The 21037-nt window shown below is 51.0% G+C and overlaps 1 protein-coding gene and 1 long non-coding RNA gene across 3 annotated transcripts; one reads left to right on the top strand and one right to left on the bottom strand.

Moving 5' to 3' along the window:
* Nucleotides 1–5326: 5326 nt before the first annotated feature.
* Nucleotides 5327–8976, bottom strand: SNAI2 (snail family transcriptional repressor 2). Its single transcript, XM_032610654.1, has 3 exons — nucleotides 8784–8976; nucleotides 7550–8095; nucleotides 5327–6614 (listed from the first exon to the last, which is right to left on the bottom strand). Exons 1-3 carry the CDS (start codon nucleotides 8860–8862, stop codon nucleotides 6433–6435), a joined length of 807 nt encoding a protein of 268 aa, XP_032466545.1. The 5' UTR covers nucleotides 8863–8976; the 3' UTR covers nucleotides 5327–6432.
* Nucleotides 8977–9088: 112 nt separating this feature from the next.
* Nucleotides 9089–19225, top strand: LOC116742767. Of its 2 annotated transcripts, none has more exons than XR_004346569.1 (3): nucleotides 9089–9400; nucleotides 10268–10874; nucleotides 17820–19225. It is a non-coding gene; the product is annotated as an uncharacterized LOC116742767 (long non-coding RNA). The 2 variants fall into 2 exon arrangements; XR_004346568.1 differs by lacking the exon at nucleotides 17820–19225 and having other exon boundaries at nucleotides 9142–9400; nucleotides 10268–10378; nucleotides 10643–13575.
* Nucleotides 19226–21037: the final 1812 nt, after the last annotated feature.

Raw genomic sequence — 21037 nt, forward strand, 5'->3', positions numbered from 1 at the left:
ATAAGTAATACAGAATTAACTTAAAATGACTTGTAAAGGTAACTAGACAAAACTAGAGAAAAAAATCCATCAACTCATTTCCACTTGGCAGAAAGTCAAATACTTTTCAAAGATCCAAGGTAATTGGGCAGGAAAAGCCTCTGCAGCTGCTCCCCGAGGTGGCCACGGGCATCCCGGGAGGAGGCCCAGGGGAGCTGCTGGGTGCTGAGGGAGCCCAGGCTGGACCACACCTCTGGGTCCTGGGGGCCACCCCCAGGTCAGCCTTGCCAGTGTGGTTGCTTTTCTCCCTTTGGGGTGAAATCACATTTAGAAGCCTCTCTGCAGAGAGCAGGGCCCAGCCTTGGGGTGTGAGTGGAAGTAGCCGGTGTGTGTTTCTGGGCCCGAAGGTGGAGGAGGACTGAAGCCACAGTCAGAGCGTTATGTGCAGATCAGGGGGCAGGTGGGTGGTATGCGCAGGGCGGCCGGGAGGAGAGGCGCCGCTTCCGTGGACGTCATCTGCCGCCCTCAGCTTGTGCGGGGAGCGGGCGGGCCGGGAGCTGAGCGTGGTCACAGCCCGGCTCCTCGGGGTGGGGTTCCAGGATCAGCCTCGTGTCCATTACCTGGAAGCTGGCTCGAAATGCTCTGGCCTGCTCCCGACGCCCCACTGAGACCTAGGGGTGACCCCCAGCACACGGAGGTCTGACAGGTGGGGGCTCTGATGGACCTCGGGGCCTGCAGCTCCGTGAGATTGTGTGACCCGAGGGGTGGCCTCTTTCACCGTCTCTTCTGCCAGATCTGAATAAAAGCGCCACACGTCACCGGAGAGCACTAACCCTCTACGCGCCTGACGGGTCACTCAGAAGAACCATAATGACCATTCGCTGTCTTTGTTAAAAGAGTGTCTCGCAATTTCACCTCATTTGAGTCTTTCCTTCCCGCTTTTTAGAACCAGCCCTTGCTCCCTGCTGACTACGTAGGGGCACAAGTCCTTCCCTGGGAGGGCAGGTGTGGGGAGGTAAGTTCCAGCCCAGAATAAACCCCTGGAGAAAGTCATCTATCCTTCCCTGCCACCCTAACTGTCCCTCGGCCATTGTCTAAGAAAACTAGTTAGTGATAACTCACAAATCGTCTCTACAGGTCATCTTCCCAAGCAACTGGCCGAGAGGGTTATAAGCACAGGAGCCTAATTAAGTGAGGGAGCGCCCAGAACATATAAACACGCCGTCTCGTGCTGGCAGAAGACCTTCCACTCACGGCTATAAATACTTCGCCAGCCCCTCTGGGGTCCCAGGACGGGGATGTGGTGCCATTTCCTCCGCTGAAGCGCTCATTGTCTGGGGCCTGGACGAGGGCCAGGGCGGAAGGGTTGCCATGCTCGCTGCTTTTGACGTGTACCCGCCCACAGGGTAGCGATTACTTCCTGGACGCCCGAGGGGCTGGCCCCTCGCTTTGCACATAGCTCTGGCCCTGTGCTCGTGGACACACATTTATCCCTGAAAATTAAACCGGACGGTTTCCCTTCCACCTGTGTCCGTCTCAGGTGAGCGGAATGCTTCTGTTCTCCATCTGCCTCTGGTGAGAAGCTAAGAATGGGAGAAAAGCCGTCTCATTGGAGAACTCTTGCTTCCCGTGATGACAGAACACTCATTCGTAAGTGAATTTTCCTCACAGCGTTTCCAGTATCTGAACCGGGGACAACTCCTCGGAAGTGGATCTTAGCCAGAGAAGCCTTAGACTTCTCACAATTATAACTGCCTCATTACCCCAGAGTGTCCACATTTTAGTGGTGAAAGAAATGGTGCTTGACTTGGAAGCCTTTCTCGTCTGGGGAGATAAAAGCCGGGGTGAGGAACGTGGGTGTATGAGGGAACGGCTGTGGCCTTCAGAAGATGAAGTGTTAATGGCCCAGGATGGAGGCCAGCTGCCTCTCAACTCGGGCGAGAGAGGAAACGGGCTTGCGGGGCCCCAGGAGGGCGCAGGGGAGCCGTCGGGGAGCGGGGCCTGCCGGCGGCCCTGGAGGAAAGGGGCCAGCGGGGCTTCTCGAACGGAGCTAGACGTGGTTGGGTAATTCCCGAGTTACACCGGCTCCTAAAGGCAGCCCTGCACTGTTTAATCTGGGCGGCCACATCATCTTGGTCTTCTCAGTGGCCTCTGCTGTGTGCCTGCGTCGTGGTGGCCATGGCCTGTGTGGCCCAGCGGGCCCTCCCTCCCCACGAGCAGCGGAAGAAGCAAGGTCTTGGGAGCCGCAAGAATCTGGGTTTGGATTTCAGTTTTGCAGCTCAAGGCCTCTGCTAACCCTGGCTCCATTTTCCAAACTCTCTGAGTTCAGTCTCTTTATCCGTAAAAGACCAGCAGCACCGAGAAACCGTGGCCGTTGGATGTGACCCAGGTGAGGTGGCGTCCAGCTCGGGAGCAGGTGTAGCTCAGTGCTGAGTAATAGCATCACGGCCTTAACCCTGTGCTGTATAAGGCCTGTCCGTGTCCGGCACTGTCAGTCCTGAGTTGGGATGCTAAGGATCCCGTCCTCTTATACACTTCAGGAAACAGGGCACTGAGGGGTTAAGTAAGTTGCATAAGGACAAAAAGCCGATAATACAAACATATATGTTGCTTTTAAAAGGGGGAGCTCTTCCTACTGTACCACCCTGTCTCGTATTATAGGAAACAAATTCCAGACACTGAGTAGGCTTATTAGAACACGTCCCTATTACTAAAACCACAGTTTCCAAAGCTCAGGCTCTCAGAATGTCTATCAAACCTGGTCCATGTGCACTGCATGTGCCCTTTATACACTGTCTGGAGCAACCTCCCTATTGGCAGGAGGATGTCATCCCTAAGTTAGAAGACACACCAGCATATTTGCTTAGAGGAGCTCTCAAAAACTATCAAGACTCTTTGCACTAAAGGGGAATATGTTAAAGCATCTGAGGTCTGCAGGCTATTCGTCACCAATTTCTATTGCTTTATTCATTTATTCATTCAACAAACATGTGTTGATGTCTGTGTTCCAGCAGATGTGCTGGTTACTGGGAATTTATGCTTTAAGATGTTCTGTCTAGGGCTTCCCTGGTGGCGCAGTGGTTGAGAGTCCGCCTGCCGATGCAGGGGACGCGGGTTCGTGCCCCGGTCCGGGAAGATCCCACGTGCCGCGGAGCGGCTGGGCACGTGAGCCATGGCCGCTGAGCCTGCGGGTCCGGAGCCTGTGCTCCGCAACGGGAGAGGCCACAGCAGTGAGAGGCCCGCGTACCACAAAAAAAAAAAAAAAAAAATTCCTATTCGGGACTTCCCTGGTGGCACAGTCGTTAAGAATCCGCCTGCCAATGCAGGGGACACAGGTCTGATCCCTGGTCCGGGAAGATCCCACATGCCGTGGAGCGATTAAGCCCATGCACCACAACTACTGAGCCCACGTGCCACAACTACTGAAGCCCACACACCTAGAGCCCATGCTCCACAACAAGAGAAGCCACCTCAGTGAGAAACCCGCGCGTCGCAATGAAGAGCAGCCCCCACTTGCCGCAACTAGAGAAATCCCACGCACAGCAACAAAGACCCAACGCAGCCAAAAATAAATAAAAAATTAAATCTTTAAAAAAAAAAAGAACAAAACTGCCACGCAGTGAGATAAGCACTGTAAATGATATAAATCTCTCAGAAAGAGTGAATTTGGAAAAGTATTCAAAGTATGTGACATCTGAGCCACGTCTTATGTATTAGAGGACGGACGTGTAGTCAAAGACCTTGTAAAAATGCTAAAAGATCTAAAAAATGACTGAGCTGTATTTACAGAAAATCTTAGTATCTGATTGATGTCCCGTAATTCAAACTCATGTGACCTTAATGAAAGTAGAATATTTAAATCATGAATGAAGTGAAAATGGTGAGGACAAAGCAGAAATATATTGCAAAAATATTACCACTAATGCTTCACTAGGAAATTAAACGAAAGAACAGACTTTTCCCTTTAGAAAATTATCTGTTTGCGTTTTGGACACTAAGAAACGACTTGCCTGTGGCTCTACTGATGAGGAAAGGAAAGTGGGCTGATGTGGTTCCTGGGAGGACGAACCAGGTGTCTGCAGGGATGTGACTCACCCACACGTGTCCCTTGTGGGATATTTCTACATATTACCTGGCCTGCAAACTTCCAGGTATCATTTATATGCCATATACACTAACTAAGGCCGTCTTTCTTTGACTTTAGATTGTCCCAGACAAGCTACCAGCCATTTCTTTTACATTTATAAATTGCTCTCCAAATAATTTTGTCTTTGAGATATATATCCTGAGATATGAAAAAAATTAAACATAGAGTATTAAATTGAGGGGGGTTTTCTTAGTCACACACACACTCCTTATATATGTTGACTAAAAGTTAAATGTAACACGTAGTGGAAGGTGTGTGAACATTAAGGGAATATGTTGGTATTGCTAACATCTTTGAGATACTAGTTCTAGCTTTTATTTGCATCATAAGAACATTAGAAGGAAAAATAATTCTCCAAGTTCTGAGCAAACCAGAGAGAAGTGATTAATAGTAGCAGAAATAACCACACCACAGGTTTGGAGTTTGGGTTTAAAAACACAGCTTGGTGGTTGTCACAGTGCCTGCGACACTTGGTTAACATCTTGACTTGTGAGTTCGTCCACGGCGTTAGGTAAGCATGTGCTTGTATGTGGTCTGGCTGGTCCTGCCCTGTTTGATTCAGTGCACATTGGGTGTGGGTGGTGCCTCTTCAAAATACCATAAAGGGAAACTTAGCTCTGCACCGCTCAGACTACAGCTTATCTCATCCCACTAGACGTGGGGTTTCTTTGCACGGTTTAATCTTCCAACTTGTATAATTTATAATAAATCCATTTTTACCTGATCTTTTCAAGCAGAAGTTCTATTTTTCTTCTTATATATCATTAAATATTTCTTTTAAAATCCTTAGACTGTTCTAGTGGCCTGTGTGACAAGCACTGATTACAACGAGTAATTGTAATCTGATTTCATAAAGCCAAAACAATCAAGTCATCAAGAAGAAAAATTTTTGAAAAATGTTCTTGACTATTAATAAGGTGAATATTTTTAGCACTCAGAAAGCATGATTTTTGTTAAAGAGATAACGCTAACAAACTCCCATTAGGGTGTTGTCTTTCTGAATGTAACAGTATTATCTTAAGAGTAAAGAAAAAATACTGACCGATTGCTTTGCTATAATCAAACACATAAAACGACACTCCACATGCATGATGGACACTATTCACTTTTTCTCTTGTTAACAAAAGAAACAGTTCTTCATGCAGCTCTTTGGTGGTACTAATCATGAAGTAAGCAAAGTCTCTGAAAGTATACAAACAATAGATTTTAAATCAAAAATGTTTATTGTAAAAAAGAATCTTGAAAATTGTTTTTTAAAAAAGAAACGTGAATTTCACAAGTCTTCAGGTTGTTTATAGGCATTAGCTATAGACAACTTCTCACTTTCATACAAAACGCATTCAATCATATAAAAATAAACACAAATTTACATGGACTCATCAACTATACAATTAATTAAAAAGGCAGTTGCAAAGAGCGCTGTGTGGATTGCATTTCTTGTATGCGTTTAAAATAGTTTAAGTACATCACAGAGTTTCTAAAAATCCTTTGTTGCACTTATTCCCATCGTTAGAAAATCATTAAAATTTTAAAAAATTAAAATTTTTAGAAAATCATCAAAAATTCTTTAAAAAAGTATGACATGGAACATATGCACCAGGAATGTTCAAAGCTAGTCTTTCCCGTCTCCCCCAAGGCACATACTATTTATTGGCAAAAAAAAAAAAAAAAAAAGAACAGAAAACCCCACTTTTAATACATTCTCCTGTGTTTTTTCTTCTTGTTCTTTCTTCCTCTCTCCCCCTCCCTCCCTCCCTTAAAAACACAGTTTAAAGTATGACCAGTAATCAAAACAGGCTTTAGCTCAAGGATGGTGACCTGACATCAGACATGTAATAAAGTAAACTTGGAATACTTTATAAGGCACCTGAGATAGGGTCTGGCAGATTCTCTTCCTATAGGAAATTCTATTACAAATTCCATTACAAGGCAACACTGTTCTTTTCAGTGAAACGATTTGGCAGCGTGTAAATCTTTGAATTCTTTCTTAGTAAGAAAAGATGCACAATGTGCCTTTTGCTTCATCTCTGAAGACAAAGGTTCTTGTCTTTTATCCTCTCCATCTAGCTGTCAGTAAATATATAGTAATTTTAAACTTCACATGGAAAGGATTAACTTGACGCACATGGAAGCCCGTGCTCTTGAAGCTCTGTGTGCGCGTGTGTGTGTGTGTGTGTGTGTGTGTGTGTGTGTATACATATTCTTTGGTCGGTAAGCACAAGAGAAAATGCCTTTGGACTTTTACTTGTCATTCGGAGGCGGAGTGAAGAAATGCCTTCTGCTTGAGTAAACATGGGTTGTGTCACTCAGTGTGCCACACAGCAGCCCGATTCCTCGTGTTTGTGCAGAAGAGACATTCGGGAGAAGGTTTTGGAGCAGTTCTTGCACTGGTATTTCTTGACGTCCGAGTGTGTCTGCAGATGAGCCCTCAGATTTGACCTGTCTGCAAAGGCCCTGCTGCAGTGAGAGCAGGAGAAAGGCTTCTCCCCTGGGGGGGTGGGACGGGGGGGGGGCGGGGGGAGAAAGAAAGACAATCAGTGTTTTCAGAGGAAACGCAAAGCCAGATAACGTTTATGAGCAGCCACCACATTTAGCCCAAAACATGAGAAACAGCCAAACTTGATTCAAACCCTCCAGAATAGATACTTGTTTTAATGTCTGGCCCTTTAAGACAAATGTGACTGTTGCATCAAAAAAAAAAATCAAATTAAAAAAAATTTAAGAATATGATTCCTGCCACCAGTCACGCAGAAATAATTCCTGTCGTCCCAGGGCTTCACTTGTCAAGGCTCTCTGCTTCAGCAGGTGCAGCTAACGGTCAGCTCCTCCCCAAATTTCCCAACCTTTCCCCTTTTCCCTCCTTTCGTGCTATGACAAAGCCTGGATAAATGCCTCGACTCCCTGAAGGGTAATTTTGTGCTAGGAATAGAAAATTCGGAAGCAAAAACAAAACAAAAGCAAACAACGGAAAGCAGATTCAGCTCTAACCATCCAGCTTGCTGTGGGGCGAGAGATAGCACAGCAAGAATGAAACCATCCAAAACCAAAACCCGACACCTTCATCTCTCTGTCTCCCTGATCAATTGACTGGGATAGCACCGTTTGTACTTGCTGATTATTGGGAGCCATTTCACAGAACACACATTCAAGCACATCTTTCCTGTTTTGCTAACTGATCTTTGAGACCAAACCTCCTGGATCTACTTTCCAAAGTCTACATGCTTGTTTGCGGTCCCGGGAGCAGAGGGTGTTAGCAAGCAATGGAGCCCTTGGTGCTCTGACGATTTTTCGAGTCGTCAGGCAGTAGCTAAAAATGATCATCCATCATTAAAGGCCCTGTGTCGCCACTTAGTGCAAATCCAACAGCCAGCCCAGAGCTTCCTTCGGTCCATCAGTAACATCCCTGACTAGGTTGTCTCTTACCAGTGTGAGTTCTAATGTGCCCTTGAAGTAACCAGGGTCTGGAGAACGCCTTGCCGCAGATCTTGCAGACACAAGGTAACGTGTGGGTCCGGATGTGCATCTTGAGGGCGCCCAGGCTCACATACTCCTTGTCACAGTATTTGCAGCTGAAAGACTTCCTTGACTGGGCGTCACAGTGCAGCTGCTTGTGTTTGCCCAGCCCAGAGAAGGTCGAATAGGTTTTACTGCATAAATTGCACTGAAACTTTTCAGCTTCGATGGCATGGGGGTCTGAAAGCTTGGATTGTAATCTTTCCTCTTCATCGCTAATGGGGCTTTCGGAGCCGCTGTGGTCCTTGGAAGAGGTGTCAGATGGCGGAGGGGGGCTCACTCGCCCCAAGGATGAGGGGTATCCCGACAGAGGAGAGAGGCCGGTGGGCAGTGGGGCGTGGAAGGGAGCTGCTGTGGTCCACACGGTGATGGGGCTGTAGGCTCCCGAGCTGAGGATCTCCGGCTGGGGGATGACAGGCACGGGGTAGCCCTCATAGAGATACGGGGAAATAATCACTGGGGAGGAGAGAGGAGGGGAGAGGAGAGTGAGCTGAAACGTAGCTTCAAAAACGCACGAAGAAGCTGCTTGGCAACACGCGCGGGGCGTGCTTACGAGAAGACAGACTCTGTAAGAGGCGCAGGCGTTGGGAGGACATTTCTTTTCCGCCGTTGCTGCTCGCGGCCACTGTCCTTAAGGCACATCTGTGTCCCCGGCACGCTGCGGTCAGCGAGCGCAGCCCAGCGAGGGGAAAACCTACCCACTCTTTTTAGAGATACAGAAAAGCTCTCTTCCATTTTATGCGTGGGCTGGTCGCAGGGCTTACGCCTGTGAGTACAAAGATCGGCGTAAATCACGCCGCTTTCTGCAGGAAAGGAGCCTTATTACATGGGGGGAAAAGCAGTAATTCAACGTTTACGCAGCGCTTCACCCACCCTCCACGTACTCATTATGCAAGTATGTACACGCTTTGGAACAGGACGATGGACGAGCCCAAGGAAGTTCTCCTAGCCGGTTCAGAGTTTGAAAGTTTTGAATTAAACCTGAGCCTGGATGATCAGAGGAATGACCGCTCTTTCGCGACGCTGTTTCGAGGCAAACAGCTCGGTCTCCAGCTCTTTTCTAACAGAAGCTGAGCGGACGCGCGCCCCTGCATTTACCCATTTATAGATAGATGGAGATGCAGACATCGGGCCCCCCCTTTACCTGTGTGTGTGTCTAGCTCGCTGTAGTTGGGCTTCTTGGAGGCGTTGAAATGCTTCTTGACCAGGAATGAGCGCGGCATCCTGGCGGCGGCGCGGGGCGCGGGGCGCGGGGCGCGGGGCGCGGGACGCGCGGTCCTACAGCATCGCGGCCCCGGCAGGTGCGCGTGCGGCGCCGCCAGGTCGCGGGCTCCTCGCGGACTGAGCCCGCGGTGGCGGCGGGGAGGCCTTTTTTTCCTCTCTTTTGCGAGAAGGGTCCAATCACAGCCGAGAGGTTCAGATTTCAGCTCCTCCCTCTGGGACAGCTGTGAACAGAGGAAGAATCTGTTGTCAGACTAAGTTATTCTGGTTCCAAACGGGCTGTGCCCCGGATTTCAGTGGAGAGGAAAAAAAGTGCTCGAGTCTTTTCAGGAGAAGTCATTTTCCTTCTTGAGCGCTAAGCCGGGCGTCCGTGCTCCGGGCGCGCCGGGTCCGCCTGGCCGGGCCTGGCTTCCAGATGTGGGCTCCGCGCTGGCCTGGGAGGCCGGCCCCCGGGCCCTGGAGAGGTCCGGCTAGCCCGGGGACGGAACGGTTCGCTCCTGGCTTTTGAAAAGGGAAGGTAGCGGCGAGGACAAAGCCCCAGTGAGTGAGCGGCGGGCCCCGTAGGGGGCTTCCCGGGGCCTCGCGCTGAGGATGCGCTCCGCGTCTCGGAGGCTCTGCCGAGCCGGACGCGGCGCTTCCTCGGGAAATGGAGCGGCCGTGTCACCATGTTAGCCTCGGTGCCTGAAAGAAGCGCTTTGTAGCCCCTGAAGGACCCGCGTTCGGGGAGAAGCGGGGGCACCGCAGGGATGAGAGGGAAGGATGGGTGAATCTTAACATCTCCACAAAGGCATCTGACGAGGGCTTGTATCTTTTCACGCATCGCTATGTTTTTTTATGGGAAAAAAAAAAAGCGTGACTGGGCCCTTGGAGACAATCGTTTCAAACATTTACCTGCTTTTATATGGTGCTGTTTCTTTCAGTACAAAGTCATCAAACCTCATGTCTGCCGCTCCGCTGCATGGCGCTTTTAAAGAAAGGGTGCTGTCATGAGTACCGCTTGGTTAAGCTTCTAAGCTGGTCTAGTGACCAGCAAAAATACCTTGATTTTGTGTATGGTATTCAATCTGAAAATACGCTGGGTGGCTCATTGTAAAAATGACATTTCAACCGTATTTTCAAACATCTCTGTCCCTTCCAGATTTTCTCCCCACCTTTTGCTTAGAGATTAAGGAAGGAACAAATTTGCAATCAGACCACCCTACTGCTGATTCGAACAGGTGCCAGGAGAAAAAAAAAAGTGAAAAAATAACAGTGTGAAGCCAAGACTTGTAAGAGGGAAGCGCGTGGCAGGCCGCATAACTTCTTAATCTCGGGGTGAGGCAGCCGTGTGCGGGGCGGGGCGGGCGCTCCCGATGCAGGCACCCATTTTCAATGATCCCCCCCCCCTTTTTTTTTCTCTCCCAACAGTCACTAGTTTAAACGCCAGAGAAAGGAATTTAGATGAATCTTTACGTTAAAAGGAGCGGTGTTCGTAGGCGCCAGGAAAATGTGAATATGCCTCAGATTTCTCCACAAACGGTGAGCTGGAGGGTCCCTCACAGCACCGTTTCTGAGCCTCTGCTTTGGGGAGGGCTGCTTCAGATCCGGGCCTGGTTTCTTGGGGCAGGTGCCCTCCTCGCCCTTCCCAGCCGGCTCCTGCAGAAGCGCTTGGTTAGAGACGCGACCCCCTCGGGAAGACGCAGATGCCACGTGCTCTCCCGTCCTCACTGAGCTGCAGGTAGAGCCTGCACACAACACTGAGGCTGCGAAGGGCATCCGGTGTTTGTTTGCTGGTAATTACAGCACGAGACAACCTGCTGACGTTGTGTGTTCGAAGAATCCATTTTAAAAGCTGAGCGGCAATGCACTCCGCTAGGAACCCCCTGGAAGCTGGGTTACAGACGCCTCATCGCGCGGACACCAGGCAGAGTCGGGAAGCGTTCCCGCGCCCACTGGCGGGGAGTAGGGGTGTCAGGACCGTCTGCGAGCATCCTTACGCAGGTCTGCGGGCCCCGTGAGGTGGGGCCGCACTCAGGTGAGTCAGGGCACAGGTGCTCCGCTCACACACCCACCGAGGGGCCAGCGGCGCCAGGCGAGGCAGTGAGGATGGAAGGATGGAGGCAGGCCGCCGGGACACCCCCCCCAAAGAACAGGACCCCCTAACAAGGAACCCGCTGCGGGGCTCTGCCACAACTGTGAAGGGTCCCCTCCTGTTGGCCAGCATCTGGCCCCGGTCACTGGCTAAAGGCGCTCTGGCCCAGGCATGGACCCTGGGCTTAAATGTGTCACTGGGGCAGCGCACACCCAAGTGGGTTTTGTTCCGCAAGAAAGCAGTCCTGGGTGGACGGCTCAGACTCTTGGGAGGAGCGAGGAAGGACACTGGGGCTGAGATGTTACTGGGCCCGCAGTGTGTGTGTGGGGAGCTGGGGGCACAGGTGAGGCCCCCAGCAAGGGGCACATGTCAGCCCTTCATGGAGCAGACTCGTGAGGAGAGAAAGGACAGCCTGGGGGCAGCTTCTAGGCTCCCCCGGGCCCGACTCCCCCCAGGATCACGGTTCTCCTGGAGGAAGTGGGCCCTTAAAAATACCCCTCCCTGCGACTGAGCCCACCGGGGGGGGGGGGGGCCGCGCCTTCCCTGTGGTCTGTGGGGCACATGGGACCTTGGAAGCCCATGTGATCTAGTTCCTGAATTGTCGGGAAGGCTATTAGGATGGGCCCTGATGTGACTTACCTGACAGTCTCTTCTTTGCTCTGTTTTCTGAAGATGCTGACAGGGGTGACTTGTAGACAGCTTTGTAAAGGACAGGTCTGTGACCCCACGGTAGGGCCCGCCCTTCCCCGCAGGCTCCCCGTGCTGGTGGGACTTCTCCCGGACCCCGTCTTTTCCATGAAAGACATATTCTTGCCTTGCCGGATTGGGGAATAAATCAGATTCATGAGGTTCGGGAACGCACCTCCGGTTTGTTTACTTTGCATAGGGATTTGTGTACATGTAGGTACATAGGTACGTGGGAAGCAGTGCAGATCTGACTCAGTTTAGGAAACAAGTCCGGCACCAGAGGACACCACGCTGGGCCGAGGCAGAGAACGGGCTCCTGAGACGGTCGTGTGTCTTCTGGCTTCAGGTTGTGGCCGGCACCCTGGAGCGGGCGGGGGAGGGATAATCTCCCTTGAAAGATACGCAGTCATGGAATGTCGTTGGTTTGACTGTGCTCGCTGGAGAATATGATTGTGCCTAGCTAATTTCTGAACTATTTAGATAGTAACAAAGTGGCTGTGATATGGAACTTCGAAGTCTGAATGACAAAGGCGTGAGGCCGCTCACGGTTCGGCACGTACCTGTGTTTGTACACAGATGTGTATGCATTTGTAGTCCTAATTCATAATTTAACTCAGCTTCAGATAAAGTCAACCAGCCCCTGAAAGAGAAATAAGTATTTCCTTGGGTACCTGGGTATCTCTGTCTGTAAATTATGTTCGATACTCTTCCCTTATTGCTTTTCCAGTGATATGGGGACAAATATTTCCCAGTGCAGAAGGCGAAATGATCAGAGTGAGTGTAGGCTTCTGCTAATAGGTTCTGAGCTTCATGACATCCTCTGGGGATGTGGATAAAACTCACGTACACACGTATGTCTGCTCAGCGAGGTCAGCATGAGCCTGTGTGTGTGTGTGTGTGTGTGTGTGAAGGCAAGCTGTCAGGGTGTGCTGTATGGTGTGACGGCGCTCGTTCTTCCTGGGTGTCTCACAGCCGCGGGTTCTGTGTGTATTCAGCTGGCTCCAGTGCGGTGAGGTCAGAAGGGGCGCACATCTAACACCGAACACAAAACCTTGCTGAAAGCGGGAGCAGCTTTTAATGAGATGTATTGAATATTTTGTGTCGAATAACTTGTATGCAGCACCTCGTCTCAAGGTACGGTTTTCGAACCCCTTTTACCTCTGGTGGCTGCACTGCACTTAATGTGCCATTCAAGGTCAAAGACATCCACGCCCGCAGCGTCCTATCCGTACAGTTAGAGGAGCAGGAACGACAGCAGAGAGCACGCTGGGGCTCCAGGATCTGTGGGCGCAGAGAGACATCTACTGGTGGAGTTGGGAAGACGCCCGGTTTCCTTTCCGATCGTCCTTTTCCATAATTCTCTGACAAGGCTGCCACCTTGGGGAAGGTGGACGCTTGGTCCGCACACCCAGGGCCTGAACCGAACTTCATTTTGCTGTTGCCCCAATTTCAGGTGAACATTATTTAAACCCTGAGTTTTTAATCTGTTCTTAATTAACAGTGACTTATTTGTGTTTGTAGAAACGCAGGTGATATTTACAAACGCACTATGCCGCTTCAAGGATGCTGAGTGAGGGGGGAAGACTTTCATCAGCCTGGGCCATCGTGAGGAAAGCATCGTATCGGAAACTCAGGGGCACCTCGGATGGTTGTTTGCGGGGCCCCTGATGACCCACAGGCAGAGGCTCAAAGGCAGGAACGAGCGTCCCCGGGCATCAATGGCCATGATGGGGCGGATTCCCACTGTGCGTCCTCCTTCACGCCTGGGCACTCCGCTACCCACCTGGTCTGCTAAGTGGGCGAGACCCTGAGGCCAGGCAGTCTGTGGAGGCCGCGGTTCTAGAAGGTTCCATGTGAGCTGCCCACCGTGCTGGGCACTGCACACGCATGGCTCAGTTATTCCCCAAAGTAGCCAGCCCTGCAAGGGCAAGTGAGGAGATGGAGTTGCAGGGGTCAGGTCACACTGCTAATAGGGAACTGGGGCGGGGGGGGTGGGCACTCGTCTCTAATGTACTTAAGTTCAAGCCCTCCCTATTCCACTGCTCGGTTGTAACCGTTTCTATCACAGGACTGAGTCAGGCTCGTTACCAGCTGCAGAGCACGATGACTGTCTTCCCACAGTCTTCCTCCCTAGGGAATGTTTATTTATCATCTTCCTGTGTCCGTTCCACCCACCACAGTCTGCGCTGTGCGTCTCCCTTTTTTCCTAAGTAACACCGGGGGCACAGTTGCTTCATTTCAAACTTGATATCATTTACCCCAGGCCTTGGGTGTGGCTTCTGGGAAGACATTGGACCAGAGTCCTGAGCACTTAGCTAAGGAGCTGCCATGGTCTTTGCCCAAAAAGGAGACAACACTGGTCGTTATCCTTATCCTATAAAGCACCACGTGGCTTTCACAACTGGAAGTGACTGGAAGGGACTCCAGTCTTTAATGGGACTTTGTTGGGGAAATAAGCCCACCCGTAAAGAAACAGTGTTTCCAGCTATAACGGGGGTGCCCCACAGCCGGGAAGTCCTCTTTTTCTGCGTAAGTGTGCGCACACGGGAGTGACACGCCTGCCTTGCCCCCAGCGTGGGGCGCTGCTGTGTCATGGACATGGCTTCCTTGTACACGCGTGGGCAGGTTGGTCTACACCTGCTTACTAGAAGGACTGAGGTGCTTCCTCTGGGACAACCGGGAGCCGGGCTCCCAGTGGGAGCCTGTAAGAAACCCTGGGTCCCCGGGGAGGCTTCTGACCACAGCCCAGTGCCAGCCAGGCCACAGGAGAAGTGGGGGAGCCTGGCGGGTGGACCTGGAGAGGGACGGACTGGGAGGCCCTGGGCTCCTGAGGGAGGCGGAGCTTCTCCGGACCCCCCAGCACAGAGCAGTTGAGGAGGTGTGAGCCCCGCTCCCGGGTCTGGCCGAGGACCCCACGGTGTCCACGCCTGAAGGGGTCCAGGCGCTGGCTCCAGTGGGGGCCCGGTGGGAGTGCAGGCGCAGCTGGGGAACGAGGGTCTACCGGCTCTGGGGGCTGAAGTTGTCCCTAGCAGAGGCGGTGGCGGACAGACAGGCTTGGGGAGCCGGAGGGGGAGCTCCCCGAGTCCCCTGGGCACCCACCCTGGCCCCGCAGAGCACACAGTAGGTCCGCAGAATGCCTCCCAGGTGCTCAGGTCCTGGATCAGTGCCGGTGTCACTGACATACTGAGCAGGGAGGGGGCAGTATGTGAGTGTCGCTGCCCGCCCGCCCCTGTGCCCAGATGCCCTGACTTAGCCCCGGACCCGAGTCGCCCAGACATCCACCTGGATATTCACGCCAAATCCTTTCAAAGAGCAGACTTTTCAAGATGATTAGAGAAGCAAAGTCTAAATCATGCTCTGCTTATGATTTTCTCCCTTAATTGAGATCTGGGGCCACCTCCCGGCGAGCCATTTCCCAGAAACACGCGTCTGTCAGATCACGCGGTTGACACGAGGGTCCCGCCAGCTTCCCTGACACCTGTCCTCTGCGCCAGGACGGTGGCCGTCGCCAGCCAGGAAGACCCGGGCACACTGTTTGCAAGCCCCTGGGAAAGACGCGTAGAGCCTTGTGGGCGCTTGGATCCACTGCTGACCAACTGTTTTGCCCGGATGGAAGCCTCATTTCATAGGCTGTGATTTTTTCAAAGTAGACATTTTCTTGAGTTAACACCTGTTTCAAAAGAAACACACACATACCATGGGCAGAGCAATCTTTTCTAAACGTGCTCTGTGACCTGCGTTTAAAAGTCTTCTCTTAAAGCCAAAGTCATAATGGGAGGTAAGCCCCGTGACGCTCACTCATCATCAGACCTCAGGTGTAAGCCTCTCGCTGGTGCTACGGAATGACCGGTCCCCGTCGCCCACTGCCAGGGGAGGTGGTGGTCCAGTTCACAGGCAGCAGGCGAGTGCTAGCATCTGTTATTAACTGGTATTAACACTGGAGCCTCCTTACTGCGACTCTGCCGGCGGCTAGAGACCAGCAGCTGATTGAAGAAGCCTAAGGCCTCTTAGGAGCCGGGTGGGTGGGGTTCTGCCTTCCACTCCCAGGGCAGCCACACGGACCCGGACTCTACTGGGGGGGATACATCACGAGGCAGAGGCACTGCGCAACCATTCTAAGGTGATTCTGGGTGGACGTCAAGGGCGGGAGAGTAATCCCGAGACGCCACGTTGTCTCGAACCTTTGGAATTACGTTGTTGATACTGAGTGATGACCCAGAACCAGGAGCTGTGCTTCGGAAAGGGTGACGGGAACTGAGGCTAGAGAGGAAGCTGAGGCGGAGACTCAGCGTCAGGGCAGAGCCTCGGGGATGGGGGGCCGCGCGCGCCCTCTGACTCTGGCCGGGAAGGCGAGAAGAGGTGTGAACCTTCTCAGCCTCACAGGGGATGAGGTCTGACCCTACTGCTTCCCGGGGTAAAGCCCTGTCAGGCAGCCTCCACGGCGCTGGGGGACAGACCACCTTCTGCTGGGAAATGTAAGCCAGCAGCCTTTGCAGACTCTTCTCGAAAGCCTCTCAAGGCGTCAAAGTAGAAAGAAGGAACCGTTCTCTACTTCCAAACTCTGGTGAAATTAGTGTCCTGGCCTCTGCTGCCTTCTCCATCCCGGAAGTGGTCCAGTTTAATGCCTCTGCATGGGCATCCCCTGCATATTTAATGTTGGTTTCATCCTTCCCCTCCTGTACATCAGGACAGATGTCCCCGTGCTTCGCGGAGACTGTGGGAAACAGCAGGTTCCGCTTAAAATGGCAAATGCATCCTCCACCCCAGGAGAGACCCTCACTCATGGAAAGGGGAGGATAGAAGGTACAGGATGTCTTGGTTTCAGTAGTTTTAGACCAAAGTGCAAAGGGAGACTTGGATCCCACACACTGGAACACCCTCCACCTGAGGGAGAACTTACACAAGAAGGACCACAGTCAACCTGGTTCCCCCGACGCTCGGTTTTCTCTTTGTGGTCGACTGAAAGGTGGCTCCCCTTGGCTCTAGGCTGCATTGGGGGAGCTCTGGAAACGGCCTGGTGGGTCTCCCCAGTTGGTGATACTCCCTGGTGTCAGCGAATGTGGGGATGAGGGTGGTCGCAGAGGTGTGGGCGTGGTCCCGCTTCCCGCCACAAAGCACCCGACAAACCTGCACCTTTACAGGAACAGCCACTGGCCACGTGAGCCGGGGCGCATCCTCCCATCGACGGGACCCCCCTCGGCCCAGTCCCTCCTAGGGGGACCGTCGGGCACCTGCAACCGTGCTGACTTCCCCGGGTACAGCACAAATCTCCCTCATTTCCAAAGATGAGGGTCAGGGTTTGTCAAGTTGCAGTAAGGAAGAAAAAGGATACAGGTCCCTGGGAGCCACGATCTTTAAACACACAGGCTGAGGCGAGGCCCCCTGAAACGGGAGGGCTCAGAGCCAGTGGTCCACGTCGTTCCCATGACACGGATCCAAGCCACCCGTGTGTCAGGATAGAGACTCTGCACTGGAGGAAGGTCACCCTGAGCCCCAGGGAAGGCCCTGACTTGACACAACAATGTTGAAGATCAACATGGGTGATGCCCCAGGATTAAGTGTCGGACGGAAGAGGGTGGGTGCCGTGCATGGAAGGTCCCCAGGACAGAGCCCAGGGAGGCCTTCCCTGGAGGGGGGGGGGGTGGGACCCCTCCCACAGGGAGTGGAAACCCAGCGACTGAAGGGCGGTACAGGGAACTTAAATGCACCGCTCAGCTGATGGCAGAGAACAAGTTTGGAAGCTATGTACTGTGTGTTGTCTTCTGAGGGTGGGATTTTGCTGCTTTTTTTCTCTTTCTTTGTACTTGGAATAGAAATGTTGGCCATTTCCATCAGCAGTGAGTCAATGGATTCCAAAGTGAACTAAGAAATAATAACCTGGAGATTATAGGAAATGTTGTGCTCATCACCGTCATTTTCCCATGAGAACACGTGGATTGGTATGTTTTCCGGAGATTTCGCCAGATACACCCACAATCGGCTCAGGCAGACGAACCGTTCAAACGAAGTGTCAGCCTGATCGCTGGCACGTTAGGGTGAGCAAAGGCTCAGTTTTTGACTTGAAAAGGACGGTTAAAGACGATTCATTATAACCCTTTGTTTTTGGGGGGAGTATATTTTCTTAAGCTGTGTCAGTTTGGGGAGAAAAAGGGGTTTGAATAGAAGCACTTGAAGAGTGGTTCTCCTGCTTTGTCTCTCCAGCTGTGTAGACAGGCTTCCTCTTGGGGAGCCCAGCTCCTGCCCGGAGTCCTGGGGCGCCTTCTTGCGTCTCCGTCTTGGTGGCCGTGTCCATGCCTCCAGTGTCCACCGAGGCCGCTGATCACGCCCGCAGGTTGTGGAAGCCATGGCGAAACCCCCTGGATGCCTCCGGCTCCCCTCCTGTCCGAGCCAGACGCGTCCCGTTAGACGGCGTCCAGCCTCCTCCAGTCCCAGCCCCGAACCTGGCCTCATCTCCGCTGCACAGACGACACAGCATTGGACACAGCAGCCCCGGGCCTGGGGTTCCCCGCAGCCTCCCGTTTTCCATGCCCTTGACCCAGGCCCGAGAGGTGAGGGCGCGGGGGCTGCTCAGAGGACAAGCAGCTGACACACGCGGTGCCCAGCACCAGATGGGCTTTCCTCCAGCGCCTGCAGGTGTGCACCCTTCAGTTCTCTGTTCCCTGGAGGCTTCTGGTCCTTGATGCAAACAGACACCTGGAGGCATCCCTTCCGCCAGCAGGCAACTCCTGGTGATTCGTGCCAAGATGGACAGAGCCCAGGGCCCTGAGTCCCACCTGCCGTCCCTCCTTCCTTCCTTCCCTCCTCCCTCTATCCCTCCCTATCTTTCCTTCCTTCCTTCCTTCTTTCTTTCTTTCTTCCTTCCTTCCTTTCTTTTTCTTTCTTTCTTTTTTCTTTCTTTCTCTTTCTTCCTTCCTTCCTTTCTTTCTTTCTTTCCTTCTTTCTTTCTTTTTTCTTTCTTTCTTTCTCTTTTTTCTTTCTTTCTTTCTCTCTTTCTCTCTTTCTTTCTTTCTTCCTTCCTTCTTTTCTTTCTCTCTTTCTTTCCCTTCCTCCCTCTCTCCCTTCCTTCCTTTCTTCCTTCCTTCCTTCCCTCCTTCCCTCCTTGCTTCCTTCCTTCCTTCCCTCTTCCCTCCATCCCTCCCTATCTCTCTCCCCTTCTCCCTTTCTTTCTTTCTTCCTTCCTTTCCTTCCTTCCTTCTTTCATTCTTTCTCTTTCTTTCTTATGGATTTTATATCCTTATAAGAACCTGTGTATATATACATGCATATGTATTCCTTTTTTAATAAGCACTTACTGAGTGCCTACCTTTAGCCAAGAACTGCACTAGCTATATTTGTGAATCTTATTTAAATCTCCTAACAACTCTCTAGGACGGGTATATTTTACTACTTCACAGCTGATGACATTGAGAACTAGACTTCATACACATGGCTGCTGTGTTAAGTCTACTGGTTTGTATATTACATGTTAGCAGAATGACCATTTACTGACCTACAAGTATTTGGAAATCAGACAATAATAGCCCTCATGCAGACTGGTTAAGCGTGTAATAAAGGATAATATGACCCAGCCTGAGTGCCCATTAAATTATGCAGTTTTTGAGTTCAAAAATGACTGCGGACTCTAAGTTCAGTAGGTCTGGATCTGAATAATGACTAGTGTATATACTAGCTGAGTGGCCTCGAGCTAGTTGTTTAATTCCCATTTACTCTTCGGTGAAATGGGAATATTGATGATTATCTCTCAGAGTTGCTGTAAGGACTGGAGATGGTGCATGTAAGCTGCTCACATAGTATTCAGCACATAGCAGTAATAACAAGGAAGATCCTTTATTAAGTGATTACCATGAGCTAGATATTGTGGAAGCAATTCAGCAGGTTTTATTTTGTTGAATCCTCTCCTAATCCCTTTAATCTCATCCTGATAAAGTCAGGATAAAACCCATTTTGCACACGGGTTGCCCAACAACCCATTGGTCCCGTAGGCAAGACTCGAATCCAGTTAGTCTGACACGCCCTACGCTTCTCCTGCCGTGAGACCTGCTATGGAGCGGTCGAATGAACAACCACTGCTGTTGTTAGAGCTCACGGTGAAGCGCGCTTAAAGATGACATCATTTTTTGTTATAAAGACATTTTTAAAAGGAACTACGCTGGCCATTCAAAAATCCAGCAGCAGCGGTTTTGTTTTAGAAACACAATCATTGACCTTTTGGTGCCATGACTCTAGGGTGACCCTGGGTTACTTTTGGTTTTGCTTTGTTTTGTTTTGAAGCATCTTCTGACAGGCTGTGGTAGAAGTAATTCTGAGGCTTCTTTTAAATAAGGTCCTGCCTCCACTCCTACTGCCTTGGGTTCTCAGGTTGGTGTTTTTCTTACTGCACAAGAGGGCAGTGGATCTGAGCCAAGGAAAGCTATGGAGACCTCTGTCATTTCCCAGCCAAATCTGAACAGTACAGTAGATCCTTGTTACGACATGACTCATCCACGGATTTGGATATATTGCTGGTCAAGCTAAGTCTTCCAAGCATAACAACGATACCTGCCAAAGTCTCAAATAATACGGTTAGTCTATGATTCAATTATTAGTCCTATTTATTGGGGCTGGAGGTGTTACAGCCCTGAATGCATTGCTGGAATAGGATTTCTTACACTGTAATAAATAAGGTGGAGGGGGTAAGGGAGGGATAAATTAAATTTCCCCTTTGCTCTTACTTTCAAGGATGGAATTTATACATTCTACATGAAGAGGTGTGTGGGGCTTTAGAAAGCTTGATGGATATATTAGTTCCTTACTTATTCAACACCTATGGATTAGATGGCCAACATGTGCAGGGCCAGGTGTGAACAGTGGGGAGCAGAGAGCAGAGCTGATGGATCCCTGATCTCGTGGGGCTTACGGTTTAGAGCGGGAGGGGTACCTCTTGCCCCTAAAGCATGAACTACAGTTGAGCGCAGTTGTGGTGGGTGAAGGATGCTACAAGATTATTTAGCAGGAAATCAGACCTTCTTGGGAGTGGAGACACTTCTCCGCTGAGGTGATTTTTGAACTGAGTTCAGAGGGTTGAGGGGTGCCAGCTAAGTGAGACAGGGAAGGGGAGGAGGACATTCTGGAAGGACTAATAAGTGGCAGGGAGCGGACTGAACATCCAAAAACCAAAAGAGGCCCCTGTGTTGGGGGAAGGGACAGAAGAAAAAGCTGCAGATGAGGCCGAGTCTAGGGCCATTGTCCTGAAAGGATCATCTATATTCTGAGATAAATGGTATGGCATTGGAGGAAAATTTGTGTGTAAATATGTATGTTGACATTTCGATAAACTATAAAATGGTCTTATGTTTAGAAATAAGCCACCTTTCCAGCAGGCTAGCTTGATTAAAAATAAAAAGTAAAAGCCACCACCCCGACTTCTCTCTTCCACCTGC

The sequence above is a fragment of the Phocoena sinus genome, chromosome 17 (assembly GCF_008692025.1).
Source record: "Phocoena sinus isolate mPhoSin1 chromosome 17, mPhoSin1.pri, whole genome shotgun sequence".
In the NCBI taxonomy this organism is placed as follows: domain Eukaryota; kingdom Metazoa; phylum Chordata; class Mammalia; order Artiodactyla; family Phocoenidae; genus Phocoena; species Phocoena sinus.

What these genes read in the sequence shown, in the direction of transcription:
- SNAI2 (XM_032610654.1), bottom strand. Translation starts at nt 8,862, where the DNA reads ATGCCGCGCTCATTCCTGGTCAAGAAGCATTTCAACGCCTCCAAGAAG. An exon ending in CGAGCTAGACACACACACAG is followed by an intron (nt 8,096 to 8,783) that starts GTAAAGGGGGGG and finishes TCTCCTCCCCAG; the next exon opens with TGATTATTTCCCCGTATCTC. An exon ending in GCACATTAGAACTCACACTG is followed by an intron (nt 6,615 to 7,549) that starts GTAAGAGACAAC and finishes CCACCCCCCCAG; the next exon opens with GGGAGAAGCCTTTCTCCTGC.